Source organism: Danio rerio, chromosome 19, assembly GCF_052040795.2.
Source record: "Danio rerio strain M-AB ecotype USA chromosome 19, GRCz13ab, whole genome shotgun sequence".
NCBI lineage: Eukaryota > Metazoa > Chordata > Actinopteri > Cypriniformes > Danionidae > Danio > Danio rerio.
In genome coordinates, this window is record NC_141039.2 from 24,984,275 (window position 1) to 25,008,556 (window position 24,282).

A 24,282-nucleotide genomic window follows, 5' to 3' on the forward strand; every position below is an offset into this window, starting at 1 on the left:
TGTCTAATAGACATCTAAGCATAGAGATGTTGGGTAAACCAAGGCTAAATTTGGGTTGTCAATAAAAATCTTCTAGATGTCAAACAAAAGTTCAAAGCTAAATTAATCATCAAATAAACATGAGTTGTCTAATTTTGTAGTATCATTTAGAGATTTATTCGATTTTTACAGACAGGCCAATTTTAGCCTTGATGTGACTGAAGACATATGTTTGGAAGTCTATTAGATCACTTTTAAACACACACACAAACACACAAAAAAAAAAAAAAAAAAGCTTGCTGGGTAACACGACTCTAAAATATTTTATTCCCTGTGTTGCTGTAGGGAGTTACGCCGGAGGTGCCGTTGTTGCCATTCAAGGCTCTGGATTTGATCCAAACATCACTAAAGTCCTGATCTGCAATAGAGAGTGTACCGTGCACCTGCAGGACTCCACATCTACTCAACTCAACTGTGAAGTCCCACCTAACAATGGCATGTATCATTTTAAAAGTGTGACGTATCTGTCTATAAATGTTCAGTTGGTGTAACAAAGCTTAAGTGTTTCTATGAGTGAACTTCCTGTACAAAGTGTTTTGCTCGAAAACAAATCATACAAGGAATGCTTTGAGTGACAGAAGTCAGTAACAGAGACAATGGGAGAGCTCAGAAACTAGTCACAGATGAATAGAGATGAACTACTAGACAGTCAGTCCGTCTAGTTACTTTTTGCTTTCTGATGATTAATGACTTATTTAATCTCTTGCAGGAAGTGAAGCATTTCAGGTCTGCGCAGTCATTGTGATGAATGGAGGGGATTCTGTAAACCTCACAAGTGGATATACTTACCGATCATCCCTGACCCCTGTTATTAGCAATGTTACGCCACGCAGAGGAGGCACTGCTGGAGGCACCAGACTCACCATTACCGGCTCAGGTTTCAGGTGCGCAACAGATCAGAATTACATTGTGTTGAAGCTGATTGTCCTTCAATCAGACTGAATTAATACTGCAGTTAATCAGTCTTGTCTAAATTAATCAGTGTGGTTTCAATTATATTTAAATTCTGGTAGTTTTATTAATTTTTTGAATTTATTTTAGTTGTTACTTTTCAGTTTTATTTTTAAAAAGTAGTTTAATGTTTTTAGAAGTTGATTTGTAATTGTTCTGATATTATTAGTTATTTATTAATAACTGATTTATTAAGTTTCTATTTATTATTTAGTTATATTCCAGCTGATTCATTTAGTGGCTGAATTAAGCATATTTCAATTAGTTGCCATTATAAAATATATTGTTTTAATTTAGTTAATTTTTCATCTAATAATTATTATATTGTATAGTTTTAACAAAAATATTATTATTTAAAAAAGACCATTGTTGATTAGTTATAAATGAATTAGATTTATTAGTTAGATTATATATTTATTAACTTACCAATAAAAAAATGACCCACAATTAACATTTATTTTAATATATATTGTTTTATATATTGTTTTAACAAAAGGTTTAAGCTGATTATAATTACCCCCAAGGGCAATTTTGGTTTGTTTCCAATTTATGTTTTTTATTCTCAAATGTGTTGTAGTCAATCAAGTAACCTGTCGAAGAAGGAGAAATGGATGTAAAACACCCTATCAAAAATTTTACATGTGGACTGTTATGTCAATCCTACATACTGCTCCTTTAATTGATAAACTATCTCATCAATAGCACCAAGAGTTGATCAAAATTTCAGAAACGCTATTAGCTAAAAGTGAACACTGGGCAGGTGATGTTAAGTTTTGAAAAAACAAAAAGTACCATCTAAATACTGTACAACCAAAAGTATTACAATTTGTACACTATGTCCCAAGTCTTTAAAGCCCAATTGGGGTAAACAAACATTAACCAAATGGTTTGAAACTAATCTGAATTTTTGAGTTTCCGGCATTTCTCTTTTCTGTTTTATTTATAGCTCAAATATCAGTGAAATTGCAGTCACAATCGCAGGCTCTATCTGTGATATCCAGTCTGCCAATGAAACTCAGATCATCTGTGTGACCAATGCTGGGCCCAAATCTCAAGAAACTCAAGTGCGAGTTCAATTGGGGAACAGAGGAATTGCCAGAATGGTAATGTAAAATGTAAATTCATTTATGTAAATGATATAATAATTGTCAATGTTTAGCTATTTCATTTATCTGTTCTCTTTTAACAACTTCTTACTGTTGGCCTGTTTTGATCAGCTAGATTAGTCTATTGCTGAACAGGGGTGCATTTCCGAATACCATCGCTAGCCAACTAAAGTCGCAAGTCCCTTCATTATAAAAAAATCTGTTGATTTGTCGTTTCCGAAATCCATCGTTCCAACGAACATTGCAACTACACTTCTGGAGTTGTAGTTTGAAACAAAGTGGCTGTGTTCTATTCCCAGTTATTCTCCCTATGCCCTATTCGTTTAGAACATTCTAACATTTAAACTTGGAATTATCCAAAGGAAAAAAAAAAGCATTAAAGTCATCACTCTTAGGTATAATTTGCTTTCAAAGTATTTTTACAGTTCAGTTTTAGCGATCTCCATGTTTACAATTATGCTCCCTTCACAGCTCCCTTTACAGTGCACTTTGTAAACATTGATTTCATTTTGAACACAGCCATGGATCATGACAAAAGCTGTAGGTGACCTATTATTTAACAGCGGAATTTAGGTTACGTCTCCAAAGCTTGTGAAAACAAAAAAACATAGCATACATTAATGCTTTTAATTTATAGTAAGTTATTTATTAAGTATATATCTCTACCGTATATGACATGGGCCTGCTGGTTAGAACATTTCTGCAGTGGTTTACATGTGTCAAAAAAATAATAAATAAACAATATCCTACTTAATAATAATAGTAATATTCATAATCATCATCATCATCATCATCATCATTAATACTATTAATATTATTACTAAAGAAGGATTTTTTAATTTCCTGATAAATAATCAATACTAATATTTAATTTCTTAATAAATAGCCTCATCATGTATTTATGTGATTTATATATGATATTTGAATACGTATTAGTTTTTGTCAATGATTCTTTTGTTTTGGAATAGAATATGTATTGTTTTCAATAAAATTTGTAAAGGAAACATGGACTCTATATGTGCCATTTACATATATTTCAATTAATATGGAAACGATTGCATGTTTTTACCAAGACTAATATTAGATTTGTTTAAATGGATGTGCATATTATTTATACAAAGATAATTTGCACAAAGAAATGATGGGGTTCTTCTCTAAAGAAGTTGTTACTCCACCCCGTTTAGAACATCATTATGGTCATTTTACATTATAACTAACGTGGCAGAGAAACTACGAGTTTTAGGAAACACTCGTCACTACATCAATCTTTTCCCAAACAATGTATCGTACTATAGTTTAGCCCCAAGTTATGTCGATGTTTGAGGAATGCGCCTAGAGCATCTTCTTGATATGTCGACAGCATAAACTCTGCAATTAAGCAAATGTGTTATACATCATCAGGTTTGTGCAGGAAGTAAAACTGAAATGACTCTCTGACACTTACAGAGAGTTCAGAATTAGTTCTTTTTAATATGCACTTTGTTCCTTCTAATTCAGATCCTTTATACTACAGTAACACACAAATGTTTGTCTCAATATCTAAAAAAGAATAACAGAGGCATTTATTGTCTCTTCTTTTGCTCAATGTATGTCTCAGGATAATGCTTCCTTCTTCTACATTGACGTCTGGTCATCTCCCTACACATGGGGTGGTCTCTCTCCTCCTGAGGAGGGATCGTTTGCTGTAATCACTGCTGGTCAGACCATTCTTCTTGACACAAGCACTCCAATCCTTAAGATGCTGCTTATCCAAGGTATTCTTATTTAAACATGTGCAACTTTTATTAATTAAAGCCTTGGTGCACACATACAGTACTATACAGTACTCTAAATGTTTCTGTTTAGGTGGCCGACTGATATTTGATGAGGCAGACATTGAGCTGCAGGCGGAGAATATTCTGATCACAGATGGCGGAGCTCTGCAAATCGGAACAGAGCAGATGCCCTTCCAGCACAAGGCCATCATCACCCTGCATGGACACCTGCGCTCTCAAGAGCTTCCTGTCTATGGCACCAAAACACTGGGAGTCCGACAGGGCGTGTTGGATCTGCATGGTATGCAAATTAACATCATTTCTAAAGGGACTACTAGTTGACTCTCTAAAAAGTATTTGCTCGTTTTCAAAAAGTTTTAAAAGTATAAGAGTTTATTTTTGCTGTTTTTCAAAAGGTATTTTGAAGAATGTTGGTAACAAGACACAGTTGGCAGCAGCCATAAGTAGGAATAAATACAATGGAAGTCAAGAGCTGTTGGGTTACCTAAGTGTAAAAAATAAATAAATATATTTGTTCAACCAAAAAAAGAAAAGAAAAAAAAAAGACGACAGGAAAGACAGTGAATAACCAACAAATAGCATTATCATTGTTGTAGCATGGGTTTCCTCTGGGTTCTCCACAAACCAAAGAAATATATATAGAGTTTTTAGTCCTCTTCAATTTTTTTTATATATTTTCCAAATGATGTTTAACAGAGCAAGGAAATGTTTACAGTGTGTCAGTTAATATTTTTTTCTTCTGGAAAAAGTATTGTTTTTTTGTATTTTTTTGGCTAGAATAAAAGCGGTTTTTAGTTTTTTAAACACCATTTTAAGGACAAAATTATTAGCCCCTTTAAGCTCTATTTTTTTCTTGATAGTCTACAGAACAAACCAGCGTTATGGAATAACTTGCCTACTTACCCTAACCTGCCTAGTTAACCTAACTAACCTAGTTAAGACTTTAAATGTCACATTAAGCTGTATAGAATTGTCTTGAAAAATATCTTGTCAAATATTATTTACTGTCATCATGGTAAAGATAAAAAAAATCAGTTATTAGAAATTAGTTATTAAAACTATAATGTTTAGAAATGTGTTGAAAAAATCTCTCTGTTAAACAGAAACTGGGGAAAAAAATAAACAAGCGGTCTAATAATTCAGGGGGTAATAATTCTGAATTCAACTGTACATACAGTATAATGCTATTATTTATGTGACATTATAGGTGAATTGGACAATGTAAAATTAGCTTTAGTCAACCCTTTAGAGTACTCAACTCATGTTAATGAAGGGAACAAGCCAAAGAAAAGTGAGTGAGTGAGTGAGTGAGTGAGTGAGTGAGTGAGTGAGTGAGTGAGTGAGTGAGTGAGTGAGTGAGTGAGTGAGTGAGTGAGTGAGTGAGTGAGTGAGTGAGTGAGTGAGTGGGTTGAGTGAGTGAGTGAGCAAGTGTTATTTTACCCTGGCAAAAACTCTCAGAGCTACTGGGAACATTTAAAATTTCACAATCTTAGAAACACAATCTTCTCTAAATGAGGTAATCCTCACAATTCTAGAGGTGACCTATATAGCATTCTCTGAAGACTGAGTTCAGTCAGAAAGCGCTTTAGGTGGGCTTTACAGAAGTGCTAAGTTACAAACACCATAGTGAGTAATCGCTTCCCTCCAGTGAAATGTTTTGTTCAGAGCTCACACTACAGCAACAATCTTGCTTCTCCAGGAATCCCTGTCCCTATGACGTGGACTCGCCTCTCCCAGACGGCACAAGGCGGCTCCAGCACGCTGACACTGATGGATGCCGTCACTTGGAAGATAGGAGATGAAATTGTCATTGCTTCCACAGGGCACAGGTATAGAATATTCCACCTACACTTTGTGAAATGAAACTTCATGTTTTAGGTTGATTTAAAAGCATAGTTCACCCAAAAATAAAACTTTACCCACCTTTAGGTGTTTCTAAACCTTTATGCATTTCTGTATTCTGTTGATCACAAAAGAAAATATCTTTAAAAAAAAAAAAAAAGCTGAAAAACAGTATTCTTTGATTTCCAAAGAAGGAAAAACGCATACTATGGAAGCCAATGGATAAGGTTTCCATGTTTGTTAAATGCTTTGTGTTCAACAGAAGAATTAAACTCAAACAGGCTTGAAACAAGTAAACTAACATCATAAATTTAACTTTAAATCTATGTGTTTGTGTATATAAACATAAAATATGTGTTAACTGAATCCATAGACACAGTCAGGCGGAGAATGAGTTGAAGAGAATTGCCTCAGTTTCAGCTGATGGTCGGACCCTCACTCTAACTGAACCACTGACGAACACTCATCTGGGTGTGTCTGTCACACTGCCTGATGGGACTGTTTTTGAAGCAAGAGCAGAGGTGGGCCTTCTTACCCGAAACATTGTTGTCCGTGGATCCAACAATGCAGAGTGGAATGATCAGATTAAAGCTTGCCCTAGTGGATTCAACACAGGTTTGGATGTTTCCCTAGCTGTATTTAAAAAGACAGACTGCAATTGCAATTGGCTGTTTTTATTTATTTATTTATTTATTTATTTATTTATTTATTTATTTATTTATTTATTTATTTATTTATTTATTTATTTATTTCCAAAAGATATGAATCTATTATTGCTCTTACTTACAGGTGAATTTGCCACCCAGACTTGTTTCCAGGGTAGATTTGGAGAAGAAGTAGGAAGTGACCAGTTTGGTGGCTGCATCATGTTTCATGCACCACAACCAAACCAAAATCTGGCAATTGGCAGAATTGAATATGTCGAGGTAAATGTTAATTTTGTTTATATATATATATATATAAATACAGTTAAAGTCAGAATTATTAGCCCCCCTGAATTATTATACCGCTTGTTTATTTTTTCCCCAATTTCTGTTTAACGAAGAGAAGATATTTTCAACACATTTCTAAACATAATAGTTTTAATTACTTATTTCTAATAACTGATTTTTTTAATCTTTACCATGATGACTGTAAGTAATATTTTACTATATATTTTTTCAAGACACTTCTATACAGCTTAAATTGACATTTAAAGGCTTAACTAGGTTAACTAAGTTAATTAGGTTAACTATGCAGGTTAGGGTAACTAGGCAAGTTATTGTATAATAATGGTTTGTTCTGTAGACAATCAAGAAAAGAAAATAGCTTAAAGGGGCCTAATAATTTTGTCCTTAAAATGGTGTTTAAAAAAATCTAAAACTGCTTTTATTCTAGCCTAAATAAAACAAATAAGACTTTTTCCAGAAGAAAAAAAAAAATTATCAGACATACTGTGAAAATATCCTTGCTCTGTTAAACATCATTTGGAAAATATATAAAAAAAAAAGAAAAAAATGTGAAGGTGGCTAATAATTCTGACTTCAACTGTATATACCACTAGAGAACACACTTATAAACATGAGTGATATGAAATTCTAAAGTGAATTCAAAATGAACTAATATGCATTGGGAGAACTGTTTTGTAACTTCAAAAAACCCAGCTCACCAAATTATTTATTATAAATTAATTTTTAAGGCTTATGCCACACCCTCCTTGTTATTTATAATGAAAAGAAATGCAGACCCTTTTTGTCATTTATGTAACAACTCTACACAAGGTACTTGTATATATATATTTATGTTCTGGCAATGCAAAATGTCCCCAAATTGCATTTTTCTGGACCAAAGTACAGTACAAGGCTTTCTTTAAGAACTAATAGAAACTTAGATCCAATGCGACCCATTTCTTTTTCTCATGCTGGACAATTCATCACTTTCCTTATCGATTAACCTCATCATTTCTTTATTTTGCAAAAAAATAAAAAATCCTGAAACTATGGCTCGATCTATTTCAACCCAAGCTCATTCTGGAAACGTAGCCCCGCGGACGTTTCTGGAGACCGCGATTTACGTGGCTGGAGGTACGTAAAGGCCGCGTTTGTTTTTTTTCGAGCGAACGCTGTGGGGCGGTGTGGCGCCGCTCCGCCCCTCCTCTTCGCGCTCGCCGGCCGACGGCTCGCCTCCGAGTGGAGGGCTTTCCCGATGCAATCAGTTTGTCCGCTTAGCTCACAGTGTTGCGTCGGCGGAGCGGAGGCCCCGGAGGAGGAGCTGGAGCCGGCCGCGGTGGACAACGACCGGGATCGAGTCCGGGGAACAGCAGGTTCCGGAAATCAGGTAAGACGAAAAACGGAATCTGAAAAATAAGGGATCCGAAAACGCGGTCGAAATCGAAGACGATGGCTTTTGCTTTTTTTTTTTTTTTTTTTTTCGATCCGGCGGCTTTTCGCACGAGAACGGCGCGGGCGCAATCGCCACGCGCTCCCGAGAGGCGCCCGCCCGAGACGCGAAAAAGCGCGCACAGCGGCCTCTCGCGGATCCGCGAAAACTCCCGGGACGTAAATCGCGGTCCGCAGAAACGTCCGCAGGGCTACATTTCCACAATGAGCCTGGGTTGATTTATTTGCTCCATATCCTAGAGGCTCTATCTATTGGACACTATTAGTTTGGAATACACCACAGCCAAAATAAATGGTGCCAGTAAAAAATTGTACAGTTTAGTTAAATATGAGAGAGACTGTATCATTTATGTTTTAATCATGATTTTGTACTTATTATTACAATATTACTGTTTTTATTTTATTTGACACTTTTTGTTAGGGGGATCTCAGGCTTTGTTCAAAATCAAAATGTTCAATAAAAAAGAATAAAAAAATGCAACTAATAAGAGTCATACTGCAAATGCAGATTAAATAAAAACTTATTGAATACAATAAAATAAATAAAATAAAATGTTATTATAATAATTAGCATTAGAGCTGTAATAGGGCCATAAAAGTTTGGCCTGTCTGGACCTGAGCCTGAGAGAATTCGGCTCGAGCCCAACAAGTACATTTTGATAGACAGCTTTTTAAAAGGCCAAACCCGTTTACAGCCAAATATTATTCAGATTTGCACATGCACACAGCTCTTTTGGCTTTTTTTAATAATGGGTGGTTTGTGTGTGTATTGACATAATTTAGTCATAGCAAACAGAGACTATAGGCCACTTAAAAGTTGGAACAAAGACATAAAATTAGTCCTCTGTAACATTGTAATATCTCAGCACTCTAAATATGCATAGGTACATACGCTTAGCCTTTAAATTGGCCAATACCAATAAAAATAAGTCTTTCAAAACAAATTTTATTAAAATAAATTCTAAATTATGACAGGTATTTTGCAATAACGAAATTAAGATAAAGGCTCTGCGAGATTTGTTTCGCCACTTCTCTTCCCAATCAGGCCTTAAGGCAACCGTGAAACTGAAAAATAAAATAGGCTAATGCCAACATTAGCCTATATACTTTGTCTACATAACATTTATGATTTAATAAATATTTGGTTATAATTTGAAAACCCTTTACTCACCAGGATTAGGCTTTGTAAACATGTTTTTGTGAAGGAACATTATTGAATTCACTGTGGCCCTGCGCTCACTGATGGTGTGTCCAGCAGCACTAAAGACCCTTTCACTGCTGCTGCTACTGGTGGGGATGCATAGTACTAGAGATCTGGCTAATTTTGCAAGTTGGGTTGGATTGTTTGTTCTTGCAACCAAGAACATCCATTTTATTTTCATGACAGTGGTGTTAATGAAGCGAGTGATCTTGTCAGCTTGCTGTAAATTTCCCAAATCCGCAAAATTAGCTCTTTTTGACTTCTTCGTCATCATTTGTTTTACCTTTGCCGGGATGGTTTTTGATGTTTTTTTCAAAGTGTATACTTCAGGTTTTCATCTCAACCCAAATATTCTCACAATTGTCATTCCACACTTCTTATGTCTCCATTTGACACCCAAGGCACATGAGAAATGCTGAATTACACCAATAAAAACAATGGAGAACAAATGTTTAGAGGAGTTATCTTGATGAAATAATTCATGCTGAATTTTCAATATTTATTTTATAGCAAGACATCATATGTTTGTCGTGAAATTAAATCTTGACTTTAAGTTTGTCATTTTCCTCCTTTAGCTATTTAACGTTGGACAGGCATTCCGTCTGGGACGCTACCCAATCCACTGGCATCTAATGGGTGATGTTCAATTCAAGTCATATGTACGTGGATGTGGAATCCATCAGTCCTACAACCGTGCCGTCACAATTCACAACACTCACAACCTACTAGTGGAGCGGAACGTCATTTACAATATCATGGGTGGAGCCTTCTTTATTGAGGATGGCATAGAGACCGGAAACATCCTACAGTACAACCTGGCTGTTTTTGTAAAACAGAGCACTAGTTTACTAAATGATGATGTGACCCCAGCTGGATTCTGGGTCACCAACCCTAATAACATCATTAGACACAATGCCGCAGCTGGAGGGACTCACTTTGGCTTCTGGTACCGTATGCATGATAATCCTGACGGCCCATCTTATGACCCCAACATCTGTCAGAAGAAAGTGCCATTAGGACAGTTCTTCAACAATACAGTGCATTCGCAGGGTTGGTTTGGCTTGTGGATTTTTCAAGAGTTTTTCCCCATGCGCACCGGCAGCTGCAGTGCCTCAACACCAGCACCAGCAATCTTCCGCCGCTTCACTTCCTGGAACAATGAGAAAGGTGCAGAGTGGGTGAATGTAGGATCGGTTCAGTTCAGCGAGTTCCTGATGGTCAATAATGAGAAGGCAGGAGTGGAGACCAAGAGGATCATCCGGCAGTACGTCAGTGGATGGGGACTGGATGGAGGAGCCGCTGTGGTCAACAGCACAATGGTGGGTCATGTGGATGAACTTGGACTCGGAAGTAACTACTGCACCTATCGCGGTGTTGTCCTGCCCCTGGATGATGGTATGAGCATCATTAACACAAAGTTTGTGAACTTCAACCGTCCATCGTGCGCTGCAGTCGGAGTGGCAGAAATTATAGGAACCTGCACATTCCGCTGTGGAGGCTGGAGCGCGAGGTTCAGTGGGATACAGTACTATCAGTCACCAAACAAGGCTTGGTTCAGATGGGAACATGAGGTGGCCCTAGTAGATGTTGATGGTTCACTGACAGGTGCTGGAAATTTTATTACTTATATCAGGGGTGAGCAACCCTGATCCTGGAGATATACCTACAGTACCTGAAGATTTCAGTTGCAACCCATAACAAACACACGTGCCTGTAATTATCAAGTGCTGTTTAGGTCTTAATTCGTTCAGGTGTCTTTGAACAGAATTGGAGCTGAACTCTGCAGGATGGTAGATCTCCAGAAACTGGGTTGAGCACCACTGATTTAGATGTATCTTCAACTGTACTTTATTGTATAAAATGTGAGGACATTGGTAATTAATTGTTTTATATGTGAATAAATGTTTAATTTTTCTTAAAAGGGAATGTCAGCTACAAGGTGGTACCGACAAATGGTTTGCTCGACCCAAGACACTGCTCTCCAGGAACAGAGTGGAGTATTGGTGTTCCTGGTTCAGTGTGTGACAACACCATTAACTTCCACCGCTTGGTCATCGTCAATCCCTCACCGCCTTCACTCTTGTCTAAAGATGTTGTTCTTACGAACTCTTATGGTAGGCTGAAATACTATTGCTGATTAAGCTATGATCTAAGCAGTTACATACATGTTTCTAGGCAATTACTGTGTACTTTCCAAAAGAAACATTGTGTTCTTAGGGGCTTACCAAATTTTTGAAAACACTGTCTTTATTTTTTTATTAAAATTTGTGCTGCTTTTAAAAATGTTATGTGTGAACAAAATAATCAAACACAACAGTCTAGTGCAGTGGTTTTCAAACTGTGGTATGTGTACCACTAGTGGTACGCAGGCTCCCTTTTAGTGGTACTAGGAGTAACGAAATATGACATGTACACGCTACACATTAAAAAAATTATCAAAAATGATCTATATAATATGCCATATATGACATATAGCCTATATTTCTGAGGTAATCTGCCACATTTTTTTTAAGTGTGCAGAGGTGTAGCTGCTTTACTGGGCCTACTACGCTATTGTATTTCAATACTGCTCATTTTGGTGGTACTTGGAGAGACATTTTTTTCTGAGGTAGTACTTGAGGAAAAAAGTTTGAGAACCACTGGTCTAGTGAATTGTTTCCCACCCCTGTAACAGGAGGCAGTACATATTTTTGATGTTATCTTATCTTACCTTGTTTGACTCATTAACTTAAGGTTGGTTTTGGAGTCTCATCTAATATTCTGATGAGCTGATTTAGGTGTGTTTGATTAGAAAGAGTTTAAAAAAAATGTTTAAAAAATTAAATTAAATGTGACTCAAGCTTCTGTGTTTGTTTGGTTCAAGTGAGCTGTGATACTTCGATGGCATTATGTTTAATGCATTAACTCTATGTGTCATATTTTTTTTATCTTTAGGTACATGCGTGCTTCCTTTTCTTAAAAAACTTGTGACCCACACAATGGGCTGGTTGGTAATGTTGCCCACTGGTGAAACATACAACTGGTACTTTAATGGTGCATCACAAATCACCAACATCTCATACAATGGAATGGTCTACGGATTTCGGGTATAGTCTAAAAGTTTAATACAATTTTTATTTTTTTAAACATGCTATACAATATCGTCTTCTGCAGTACTATTTCATATTAATGCTAAAAGGGCAAAATAAAACTACTTCATACAACTACTGTGCTTATAGTGCACACACACACACACACACACACACACACACACACACACACATACATACACTATTGGTTTGGTATACTACACCCGACTAATAAATAATACATATGTTCGTGTGGAACAATGATGTTGTATGAATAGTATTAAAATGTTACCATTTAGTTATTTTAATTTCAACAGGTATTTTTTTTAAAACATCATACTTAGCTAAAGCAAAGGGATTTTATTTAATATGTATTATAAAAATTTACCCCCCACTATTTGAGATGTGTTACCTTTATTTTATAAACATATAACACATTTATATTTGTTAATATATATTATATAAAAGTTAAAGTCAGAATTATTAGCCCCCCTTTGAATTTTTTTTCTTTTTAAAATATGTCCCAAAGGATGGAATTTTTCACAGTATGTCTGATCATTTTTCTTCTGGAGAAAGTTTTATTTGTTTTATTTTGGCTAGAATAAAAGCAGTTTTTAATTTTTTAAACACCATTTAAGGACAAAATTATTAGCCCCTTTAAGCTATATTTTATTTTGATAGTCTACAGAACAAATCAGTGTTATACAATAACTTGCATAATTACCCTAACCTGCCTAGTTAATCTATTTAACCTAGTTAAGCCTTTAAATGTCACTTTAACCTGTAAAAAAATACAAAACCTGTATAGAAGAGTCTTAAAAAATATCTAGTAAAATATTATTTACTGTTATCATGGCAAATAGACAAATTAAGTTATTAGAGATGAGTAATTAAAACTATTATGTTTAGAAATGTGTTGAAAAAATCTTCTTCCCGTTTTTCTGTTGGAGAAAAAAATAAACAGGGGGCTAATTGTTCTGACTTGAACTGTATGTATGTATAAATTTAAATATATAATTAAAATGATGTTTACCTCTTCTCATTTTAACAACCTTTTTTCCATTATAGCCAGAAAATTATGTAATTATGAACCACAACCTGACCCAGGCACCTGATCGGTTCCGCATTATAGATGACAGGAATGGTTCTTCCCAGGCCCTGAACCCCACTGCCAATGTAAACGGGGACTGGTACTTCAACCAGACATCCAAAAACGTCTATTACATGGGTAAAAGATTTCTTCACCCAAAATATCTAAGCTGTATTTCCAATTTTTCTAATAATTTGCTAATCAATTAATGAGTTAATTTTTGTCTACAGTGTCTGGAAGAGACCGTTTGTCTAGCCGGAGGAGGAGGAACAGTGTGGACCGCTCACTTGTAGATAGATCACTTGACTTCAGAGTATATCAGTGTTATTATCCCAACTGTATCCAGCCTGCCCCTCCACCCGCAGCCACCTCAGCCCCGACAAACGGCCGCAGACCTGCAAACTCCATGTATAAACTAATAAAAAACATATGACAATTAACAAATTATTTCTTCACACAGTTTTAAAGAAATAACCAGTTGACTTTTCTCATGATTAAAAACTTGTCTTTTTTGTTGTAGATTTTGGTCAAATACATCATTTTGGAGGTCAAGCATAGAGAACAACTTCACTGTGCCACAACAAGGTTCTGATGTGGTCATTCCATCTGGTGAGCATCTTTACTCCAGCTAATCTTAAACCAAGATCTTTAAGAAGTAGGGGATTAAGAACATATTATTTCCAATTTTCTTTCAAAGGCATTTGGGTGGTTGTGGATGTTGTAGTCCCCTCCCTGAATAAGCTGAAGATTGTTGGAGTTTTAGAGATTCCAGACACAAACAATGACACCTCCATGCAATATAACAATGTTGTTCTGAATGCCACATACATCTCCATTCAGGTAATCTTGTTAAGTGTCTACATTTAAAAATTACTCTTACTGCTGTTTTTCATTTAGCTTAGTTTTAGTTCTGTTTAAATGTCTCTTTTAGGTTTTATCATACCCAATCTATTAATTGTAGTTTTTTTTTTTTTTTTTTAATATTGGGAATATTTATTTTATTGATTCAGTTTTTGTTAATGGAATGAAACATTTGTTGAAATTCTAATAAACTTATTAATCAAATGATTTTACTCAAATTTATAAATGTGGTTACTGATCATGATGGTTCTTAATTTAATGTGGACAGTCATTTTGTGAGTTACCATATAGCGTGGATATATGGGTTTAAGATGGAGATTTCTGTGCTTTACATGCTGTGATAGTTGACGTTACATTCATTTGCACAACGTAATACTGCGCCTTACTATAGCAGGAATCCTAAGTTAATTAAACCAGCCTTTGATTAGCTGACCAAACAGTTAAATATTCCTCATACAAATACATGTTTAATTTTATCCGCAATAAAATCTTCTTATATTTTCACAAAATCAGGGTGGGCGTCTGATTGCCGGCTGGCCTGATGCACCCTTCAGAGGTCAACTTCAGATCATACTGAAAGGAAGCCATACCACTCCAGACTGGCTGTTACCATCTGGACCAAACCAAGGATCCAAAGTGCTGGGTAAATTACTTGAATTCAACCAAATTAAGCATTTGAGTTTGTCTTAAATGCTGTCATAAAGAAATCTTCATCAGTTTGAAAAAATAAAAATAAAAATTGGTTTCCATTTAAAACCCCTACAGCAGTCCATAATTGTATTCTCCCAAAAAAACATGTTTAAAAACAAATGTACATATTTAATTATTTAGCACACATACTAGGATATTTCTTAACATCTTGCATGATTTATTAAATGTATTAATGAAATTTCAAATAAGTGCAACCTCCACGTACTCATACTAGCTAGAAGAGAGCAATAAACACTACAAAATGACAAGTGGTAATATAGGATTAATTCAGCCATATACCCTTGAACCAGAACAATTTCAACTACATGTAGAGCAAGTTAAAAAGTTGTGACACAATATGTGCACGTTTGCCATCTCAAGTTCTACGTAACATACTAAAGTGTTATAACAGAATGAAACAGGCAGGCTTACAGGCAGAAGCAAACAACAATATCAGGGGTAATCCAAAAGAGTATTCCAAACTAGGCTATAGGGTCAGGGCATTCAGCAAACAATTAATAGTTCAAAATAGGAAACAAGAAGCTTGCTCTGAACTGTCAGTGTAATCAGAGTCTATATTGATAACAGCTGTAGTGTGTAATCAGCACATTGCATGATGGCAAGTGTAGTCCAGGCCACAACCTTTATACATTTAAAGAAACAAGTTATAATAAAATGAAAATAAACGAACAAACAAACTGTAAATTGTTTTTTTTAAGCGTTAAACTTATTTTATTTGAGTAATTTGTTTCTATTTGCATTTAAATTTGAAAATGGATTTGTCTTCTCTTTTAATTTTGTTCTTTCATGTTATTATTGCACACTTTTTTTCTATTATTGCCCATGTATGTCGATCAGTAGTACCCTTTATAATCCTTCATTCTGAAAGGCGATTCGAAGTGGCCCTTCAGAGGGTGAAATCCCATTTTGAATGGACCATCAATGTCATAAAGAGTTAATAAAGATCATAATGCAAATAGAGTGAAAGTTTAGCTGCATTAGTGTTGACTGATGCATTTGAGCTTAGTTTATCTTTTAGTGCATTGAAGACACCAGACAGTCATGCAAACAATGGTAAAATACATTCTCCACAGTCTTTAAAGGTTCTAATTTTAACAGTCACTGTTTTCCAGGTGTGTTTGGATCTCTTGACCTGTATGGCATGCCACACAACATCTATCACACTAAGCTGGCAAGCACATCCCAGGCAGGAAACAACACTCTCTCTCTACAGGAGTCTGTGGACTGGAAGGTCAGACGCTTTTTAATGGTGCTACCAAAAGGAGTTTAAAGAAGAATTTCATGATGTGTGATGCCATTAAGAGTCAAATCTCCTTTCATGAACTAAACTGCTTTTATTATCTTCAGGTTGGGGATAAGATCCTGCTGTCCACCACTAGCTATGACCCTTGGCAGACAGAAATACGCAACATTATTGCTGTTTCCAATTATGGTCGCACACTGACCCTGGACCAGCCTTTAACATATACACACATTGGTTAGTTTTCTACAGTAGTGTTTCCCAACTGAACGGTTTCACTTTCTCACAATTTTAGTTGTCAGAATCCAGTTTCTTTCTTCTGTTGAACACAAAATAAGTTATTTTGAAGATGGTAGTCATTGTCTTCCAAAATATTATTTTTTCCTACTATGGATGTCAGTGGTTGCTTTTCGAGTATTTTCTTTTGTTTAAAAAATCTCATATTGTTTTGGAATTTTTAAAATCTAAAACATGTTGACATTTTGTTTAAACAACTACATTCTCAACTAAAAATAAAAAATGCATTTGAAAGAAAGAAAGAAAGAAAGAAAGAAAGAAAGAAAGAAAGAAAGAAAGAAAGAAAGAAAGAAAGAAAGAAAGAAAGAAAGAAAGAAAGAAAGAAAGAAAAAGTGTTTTTTAAGAAAATGTCTTTAAATTGATAAAATATATGACCTCTTAATGTATCTGGTCATATAGGGGAGAGCTACAGTGTTCCAGGGACTTCAAGAAGTTATCAGCTTGCAGGAAATGTGGCTTTACTGACCAGGAACATCCAGATCATTGGTCAGGAGTATCCAGAAATGTTCACACAGTCTTATGGAGCCAGAGTTCTGGTGGGAACCTTTTTTGTTGATGGAATCACTTTCAGAGGTATAATCTATATTCATCTTTATTCAAGTCTTACATACAATGATTAATGTAGTAACAATTTAGAATAATGGTCCATTAATTAATACTAACATTAACTAAGTATGAATAATATTGTAAAACATTTTTAATGATAGATCAATGTTAACTAATGTGTTATTAAAATCCAAATGTGTATTTGTTTACATTAATTAATACACTGTGGATTAATATGTACTATAATGAACAAATGTTTTTTTAACTTAAAACAATAATAATGTTAAGAAAGATGAATAAATGCTGTAATAAAAAAAGTGTATAACTTATAGTTTTTCATGTTAGTAACTAACGGGCCATTATTTTAAAGCATTATCGTTCATTTTTACTATAATGAAAAGCTGACAATAATTAAGTGTGTCTAAGTAATTTGCACATGTAGCATCACATGCTAATCGCTAAACTCCTATTAAATTGTCATTGCACTTTCGTCTCAGGAAAAGCTCAGATCAGAAATGTTCAGTTCTATCACACTGGACAGGAGGGATGGAACGACCTGTCAGACCCACGATACTCTCTAGTGTTTTTCAACCTGGAATCGGTGAGAGAAAGCCTTGATATCTTTATTCTTGATCACCCCATTATTCCACTTAAATGTACAATGTCTAAATTATTGTGCAATGTCTTTTTTTAGGTGGCTGGGGAGTCGTACGTGAAGGGATGTTCTTTTCATGACGGCTTTGCTCCTGCTATTGGAATTTTCGGAACAGATGGACTAAGCATCGATGACAATGTGATTCATCACACCGTTGGAGAAGGTGCAGATTCACTGGCAGCAGCTATACTGTTTAAAGTTAACACAAAATGATTATACATTCATTCTGCCGTAGCTCAGTCAAATCATTTAGTCCTTTAAGCTTTTATAGCAGATTATAGCCATGCACTGAAATGCAATAAAAGTTAAATGCAAAATAATAGTGCAAACTTTAGTGTAATTGCAGTAGTGCTTCATTTCTAATGTTATACTCTAGCGCCTGACTGATTAAGGAGGTCCTGACAGGACTGGACATAAGTACTGTATGATTGCCTAAACCCAGCAAACAGTGTAGCATTCGGTTACGACAGTTATAATGAAACTTGTTCCAAGATCAAATAATTAAACTGTATTAGTGTTTTTTTTTTATTATTCCATAATTAAACTTTGTTAATAGAAAAAAATCTATGGACAATAACTTGCTGGAGTTTATTGCTGTTACAAGCACCTCATTTTACTCTCAAAAGGCTCATAATTGCTTAGATATATCTCTAGCAAGTCTAATATATGTTTGAGCCATTAAAACAAAATGTTTTCAACATGGGCTCTGGCATGGTGGTTCAGTGGTTAGCACTGTTGCCTCACAGCAAAGAGGTTGCTGATTCAATTACCGGCTGGACCAGTTTGCATGTTCTCCCATGTTTGCGTGGGTTTCCTTCGGGTGCTTCGGTTTCCCACACAGTCCAAAAACATGCGTTATGGGTGAATTGGGTAATCAAATCTGGCTGTAATTTATACGTATTTGTGTGAATGCCAGAGCGTATGGGTGTTTCCAAGTACTGGGTTGCAGATGAAAGTGTATCCACTGTGTAAAACATATGCCGTAATAGTTGGCGGTTCATTTCACTGTGGTGACCCCTGATAATCAGGAACTAAGCTGAAGGAAAAATAATGAATGAGCAAACCAATATGGTTCTGGTTTTTCCTGTGGGCCTACTCCCAGTGACACAAGCCTGGAACACCTCCCTAGGTAGGGCATGCAGGAGGCATCTGAAACACCCCAAGCCACCTGAACTGGATTCTCTAGATGTGGAGGAGCAGGGGCTTTACTCTTTGCTTTGGCTTAACTTCTCGTGAGTGATAAAGCTTCACTCCCCATCTCTAAGGGTGCGCCCTTCAACCCTTTGAAAGAAGCTCATATTAGTAACTTGTGGTTGAGATCTTGCCCTTTTGGTAATGACCCAAAGTTCATGACCATTGGTGAGAATCGAGTGTTTTGCCTTTCATTCTTCCTCTATCTCCCTCTCCCATTGTGTTTAAATCTATGAAAGTAAATATCTTCCCAAGTTTGTTTTAGAGTTGTTTTATTATTTTAATTGTTCAGTTCCTCAGACATTGGCTACTAATTTATCCTCACTAGTAATACTACAGTTGTGTGAGTGCAGGAGGAATGTTCTGACAGGATGAACATGTGTGGAAATAGGCCTGCCACCACACCTAGAAAGAAAAACACTTTTACAGTATAAAACCACATGTAATCCCTCATCAAATTACTATTTTTATTTTAATTTCCAAGGAATCAGAGTCTGGGGAGATAGTAATGTGGTTCGGAGGAACTTGGTTACTTTGACACTGTGGCCTGGATCTTACAATGGCAGAGCAGAGGAATTTAACTTTCAATGGAATGCAGGAATTGAGGTACTACATACAGAATAAAGTCAGATGGGAATATCATGTTACTGTGCTTGAATGTGCTATTTAATGGCTACCATTTTCATATACTGTGTGTAATGGTACATGAAGCACTAATGCATGAATTACCATGTTACCATGTTGAAAATCATGGTAGACCCACTTTTAGAACTGCATATTTGCTTAAAAGATTAATACTATAAAAATATAATGTTGTGTGCCCTAGGTCAGTGAAGCAACCAATGTGATTCTTCAAGGAAATATTGTTGCTGGCTATGAACGAGTGGGATTCAGAATTGATGGAGAACCCTGCCCAGGTACAATATATGAAGCAAAAGTAATTTTAAAAAATAAACACAAACATACACACAAAATAAAGATTTCAACAATATGTCAAAAGGAGTTTCAAATCCAGTGGCCCAGTGGAGTCAGAATGAGGCGCATGGTGGTCTTTTCGGGCTCTACATGAATAAAGATGGACTTCCTGGTTGCTCTCAGATCCAGGGCTTCACTGTCTGGAGAAGTTTTGATTTCGGCATTTATGTTCAAGTATGAAAAATGATTCATGCACATCCTGCTATTATATAATACCCATGTGTTCTCTTGGTCAAAATGTCCTAGTTCTACAAATGCATTGTGCCGATCGATCTAGCATTGTTTTAAATGACTGTTTTCTCACTTGCAGGTCTCCATGAGTGTGTTGATTTCTAATGTGAGCCTGATTGATAATGGAATGGGAATCATGTCTTTAATTTATGAACCTCCCGCGGTCAGTCACAGGTATTCTGACAAAACCGTTCGCGTGCAGGTGAGAATGCACTACAGTATAAACTGTGCACACTATACAGAAGTGGCCAAAATTAATAGAACGCTCGTTAGATCTGAAAACACTTGTTGCTCTGAGCACAACAACTATAAAATAAAGTGAGTCATATTGTTTAATTCACTTTTTACTTACCTACTATTTTGTATGTCCAGCAATTACAGGACATCTCTTTGGCACATTGTTATTTTTTTCCTCAGAACTTCAATAGTAATATGTTATTACTATTAAAGTTCTGATGTTATGTCTTATACTATAAGTCTCATAGTATATGTTAGTTATGCACCGGTTTTTAAAATAGCTCCTATGTCCACTGTTGTGTTTGTAGTCATGAATAATTTATGTAGCACTGCAACACGGTGGAACAGTTGGTAGTGCTGTCGCCTCACAGCAAAAGGTTGCTGGTTCGAGCCTCGGCTGGGTCAGTTGGCATTTCTTTGTGGAGTTTGCATGTTCTCCCCACGTTTGCGTGGGTTTCCTCCAGGTGCTCCGATTTCCCCCATTAAGTCTAAAGACATAAAGTACAGGTGAATTAGGTAAGCTAAAATTGTCTGTAGTGTATGTGTATGAATGAGAGTGCATGGGTGTTCTCCAGTGATGAGTTGCAGCTGAAAGGCCATGTGCTGCATAAAACATATGCTGGATAAGTTGGCAATTTATTCTGCTGTGGTGACCCCAGAATAATAAAGGGACTAAACTGAAAAGAAAATGAATAAATGCATATGTAGCACAGTTGTCCTGCGAGACACAGCACTTTGCTCCTCTGTATGTCCACACATGTAGTAGAATGAGAATAAAGCTCGACTTGACTTGACTTGCCTTATCTCGTTCTGCAAATGAATCCAGAAACTTTACTTTGAGGTTTGTGACATTGTATGACATTAACTATTTATAAAGTATTGCTTGTTTTAAGTATGGACAATTACCTACATATTTTTATGATGGCTGAGTTCTATTGCTTATAGTGCATTGTAGATATTTCATACAGTTTTTGTTTATTGTAATGATCACGTAGACACAATCATCTGACATCTATGTGTTCTAATCATTTTGGCCACCACTGTATATCTCTTAAAGTTAAAAATACAACATATTCTCAAATCTAATTGCATAAATTTACACAAATAATCTCTCCAGGGTGCCCTGATTGTTGGCAGCAGCCCCAACTTTAACTGTTTAGACAGTCTGTCCACGACTATGACCTATGTTTCAATGAGTAGAGGTCATGGGGCTCCACGCCCCCCTAACGGTACAATACAAGACTTCATGTCATACTGAATGCATTAATTTCAGAGAATTTTTTTTTTTCATGCAATTCTAACTGCATTTTTTGATTATAACAGGTGGTAGGTCTGGAGTTTGTTGGCCGACATTTGAATCTGACCACAATCATGCACCACAAAAGCCTCACCCTGGATTAATGAGCTACAATGCAATAACTGGTCTGATGACCGTCTCTGGTAAATTATATTCCCTCCAAATGTGTGTGCTAAACAGATAATATAGGTCAATAAATGAAAAAGTGTTACTCTCCAGTTTGCCATTAACTGCTTTTTCATTACTTTCAATAACAGTACATGAGATTGCAATTACTGCATAAAATACTAAAATACTGCATTGTAACTATCTGTACAGTATATAAACAGGTAATCTGAAGCATGTTTAGTCTAAAAACAACCTACAGTAGACAATATGATTCTACAATCAAACTATATATATATATATATATATATATATATATATATATATATATATATATATATATATATATATATATATATATATATGTATATATATAATGCTCTATTTACACTGCCTGTTTTGTCTGCAGACACAACGTTTGTTGGGTTCAAGAGTGTCTGTTCAACAGAGACAAATTACATGTTCATGACTAACCCAGGAAATGAGGATCTACAACATCCAATCAGTGTCGAAAGGATAACCAAGATAAACAGCACTGAGGACTGTCTAGCATTCATTCATCGGCCTGATGTTAGGTAAACCAAAACATTACAGCCTTTGTGAACGTACAATGTCAGTTTCACACTGCTAAATATTTTATTTTCTTTGGGTCAAATTTTTGCTGTTAGCATAAGTAGTAATTATCCAATAATAACAATTTCGATAATTATGATATAATTTATAAGTGCAACGTTTGTGTTCAGCAAGGCGAACCCATCGGACTGTGTGGACATGGACTGTGATGCTAAGAAAAAGTCTTTGTTGAAGGACTTGGATGGCAGTTTCCTGGGAGCTGTGGGAGCAGTGGTGCCCGATTCTGAGTATGAATGGGATGGAGACCCCCAGCACGGACTGGGCGACTACCGCATCCCTAAAGTCATGCTCACTTATCTCAATGGCAGCCGCATACCTGTCAATCAGATCTCCCCTTACAAAGGTACAGTTTGTCTGAGAGCTGTTCATAATTCACAGTAATCTAAAAGAAATAGCATGACGTGTGTTACTTGTGCAGGTGTGATCAAGAAAAACTGTACCTACATGAGCACCTGGCAGAGCTACAAGTGCTTTGGGCTTAATTACAAGATGCTGGTCATCGAGAGTCTGGACGCTGACACTGAAACCAGGCGTCTTTCACCTGTAGCCATCCTGGGGGACAAATATGTGGATTTGATCAATGGTATGACTCTTAACTCCCTATTAAACCTATTGTCTTATGCATAATTTTGTGTGTGTTGTGCATTAATGCATTTTAAAATCCTACTTTGAATTTTTGATTACAGGCCCACAAGATCACGGCTGGTGCGCTGGCTACACGTGCCAGAAGCGTGTTTCTCTCTTTCATGCCATTGTTGCCACCAGTAAATCCTTTGACATCTATTTCACCAGCACAACACCACAGAACTTAAGACTTATGTTACTGAATGCTGGACCGACAGAGGTTAGTCTAGAAGAAGATTTATACTGACATTATACTGAAACAGCATGCCCAAGTTTAATTTTAATTATTTGGTTTTATTCTTAAGTATAATTTCAGTATGTGTCCATTGTGCCTTGCATTATTTCATCAAATACCTACACTGCAATAAATGTGGATGCAAACCTGCAATTATATATATATATTATATATATATATATATATATATATATATATATATATATATATATATATATATATATATATATATATATAATTTTTTTTTTTTTTTTTAATATATATATATATATATATATATATATATATATATATATATATATATATATATATATATATATATTTATTTATTTTTATTTTTATTTTTTTTAATACATGATTTTAGTTTAAGCCTTCAAAGTATTAAACTAGATGTTTGACTCTACTTTAATGTTTTTTTTGTCCAGGCTGTCAGAGTGGCTGTATTTTACTCAAACCCTCAGCGGTTAGATGTATATGTTAACAATAGTTTGGTTGGTCCAACAAATGCTCAGTGGAATGCGGGAAACACTGATTACACGCTGCTCGGGCCAACTTATACAGGTACAGTAGAAGCCATAAGAAAATAATTTTCCAACCTGAACAACACAGGATAATTGCTAATTTACCAGTGGTTCTCTCTGCACTTCTCAGGCCAATATGTTCCCAGTTTTAATGCAAGTCATGGCTCCAACTTCTTTGACCAAGACTACAAAATGATGAACATACTTCTGCGTGGCTCAGATCCAGTACAAATCCGCACCTCCCCAGTTCTGTTTGTGGCCTTCAACCTCCCGGCTATGACTGAGGCGGAATTCTTTGGCGCAAATTTAATCAACAATCTTGCTGCATTCCTAAAAATTCCTTCGTACAAAATCCGAATCACCAACATAATCCGTGAAGGAACTAATGCTAGACGACGGCGCTCGACAGGACTGACAGTGGAGGTGGAGATCAGGGAGCCGCCGACTCAGACGACCACCAACAGCACCACAGG

The 24,282-nt window shown here is 35.9% G+C and overlaps 1 protein-coding gene across 3 annotated transcripts in view; it reads left to right on the forward strand.

The window, feature by feature from the left end:
* The window catches only part of pkhd1l1.1 (PKHD1 like 1, tandem duplicate 1), a 75,596-nt gene that overhangs the window by 46,856 nt on the left and 4,458 nt on the right, over positions 1 to 24,282 (forward strand). For 2 of the 3 annotated variants that reach the window (XM_087294845.1, NM_001318128.1), the window contains 33 exons: positions 325 to 474; positions 749 to 923; positions 1,937 to 2,093; positions 3,694 to 3,850; positions 3,942 to 4,151; positions 5,571 to 5,700; positions 6,087 to 6,328; positions 6,503 to 6,639; positions 9,868 to 10,897; positions 11,215 to 11,406; positions 12,227 to 12,378; positions 13,429 to 13,588; positions 13,681 to 13,858; positions 13,971 to 14,059; positions 14,148 to 14,290; positions 14,825 to 14,954; positions 16,135 to 16,253; positions 16,370 to 16,499; positions 16,959 to 17,132; positions 17,603 to 17,706; positions 17,800 to 17,923; positions 19,436 to 19,557; positions 19,778 to 19,868; positions 19,952 to 20,100; positions 20,237 to 20,359; positions 21,512 to 21,623; positions 21,718 to 21,834; positions 22,206 to 22,371; positions 22,540 to 22,772; positions 22,848 to 23,012; positions 23,116 to 23,273; positions 23,714 to 23,849; positions 23,940 to 24,281. In XM_087294845.1, coding sequence (XP_087150971.1) covers positions 325 to 474; positions 749 to 923; positions 1,937 to 2,093; positions 3,694 to 3,850; positions 3,942 to 4,151; positions 5,571 to 5,700; positions 6,087 to 6,328; positions 6,503 to 6,639; positions 9,868 to 10,897; positions 11,215 to 11,406; positions 12,227 to 12,378; positions 13,429 to 13,588; positions 13,681 to 13,858; positions 13,971 to 14,059; positions 14,148 to 14,290; positions 14,825 to 14,954; positions 16,135 to 16,253; positions 16,370 to 16,499; positions 16,959 to 17,132; positions 17,603 to 17,706; positions 17,800 to 17,923; positions 19,436 to 19,557; positions 19,778 to 19,868; positions 19,952 to 20,100; positions 20,237 to 20,359; positions 21,512 to 21,623; positions 21,718 to 21,834; positions 22,206 to 22,371; positions 22,540 to 22,772; positions 22,848 to 23,012; positions 23,116 to 23,273; positions 23,714 to 23,849; positions 23,940 to 24,281 — 5,997 coding nt within the window. Of the gene's footprint in view, positions 1 to 324; positions 479 to 748; positions 924 to 1,936; positions 2,094 to 3,693; positions 3,851 to 3,941; positions 4,152 to 5,570; positions 5,701 to 6,086; positions 6,329 to 6,502; positions 6,640 to 9,867; positions 10,898 to 11,214; positions 11,407 to 12,226; positions 12,379 to 13,428; positions 13,589 to 13,680; positions 13,859 to 13,970; positions 14,060 to 14,147; positions 14,291 to 14,824; positions 14,955 to 16,134; positions 16,254 to 16,369; positions 16,500 to 16,958; positions 17,133 to 17,602; positions 17,707 to 17,799; positions 17,924 to 19,435; positions 19,558 to 19,777; positions 19,869 to 19,951; positions 20,101 to 20,236; positions 20,360 to 21,511; positions 21,624 to 21,717; positions 21,835 to 22,205; positions 22,372 to 22,539; positions 22,773 to 22,847; positions 23,013 to 23,115; positions 23,274 to 23,713; positions 23,850 to 23,939; position 24,282 lie in introns of all 3 variants that reach the window. The other variant, XM_087294846.1, reaches the window with a different exon arrangement.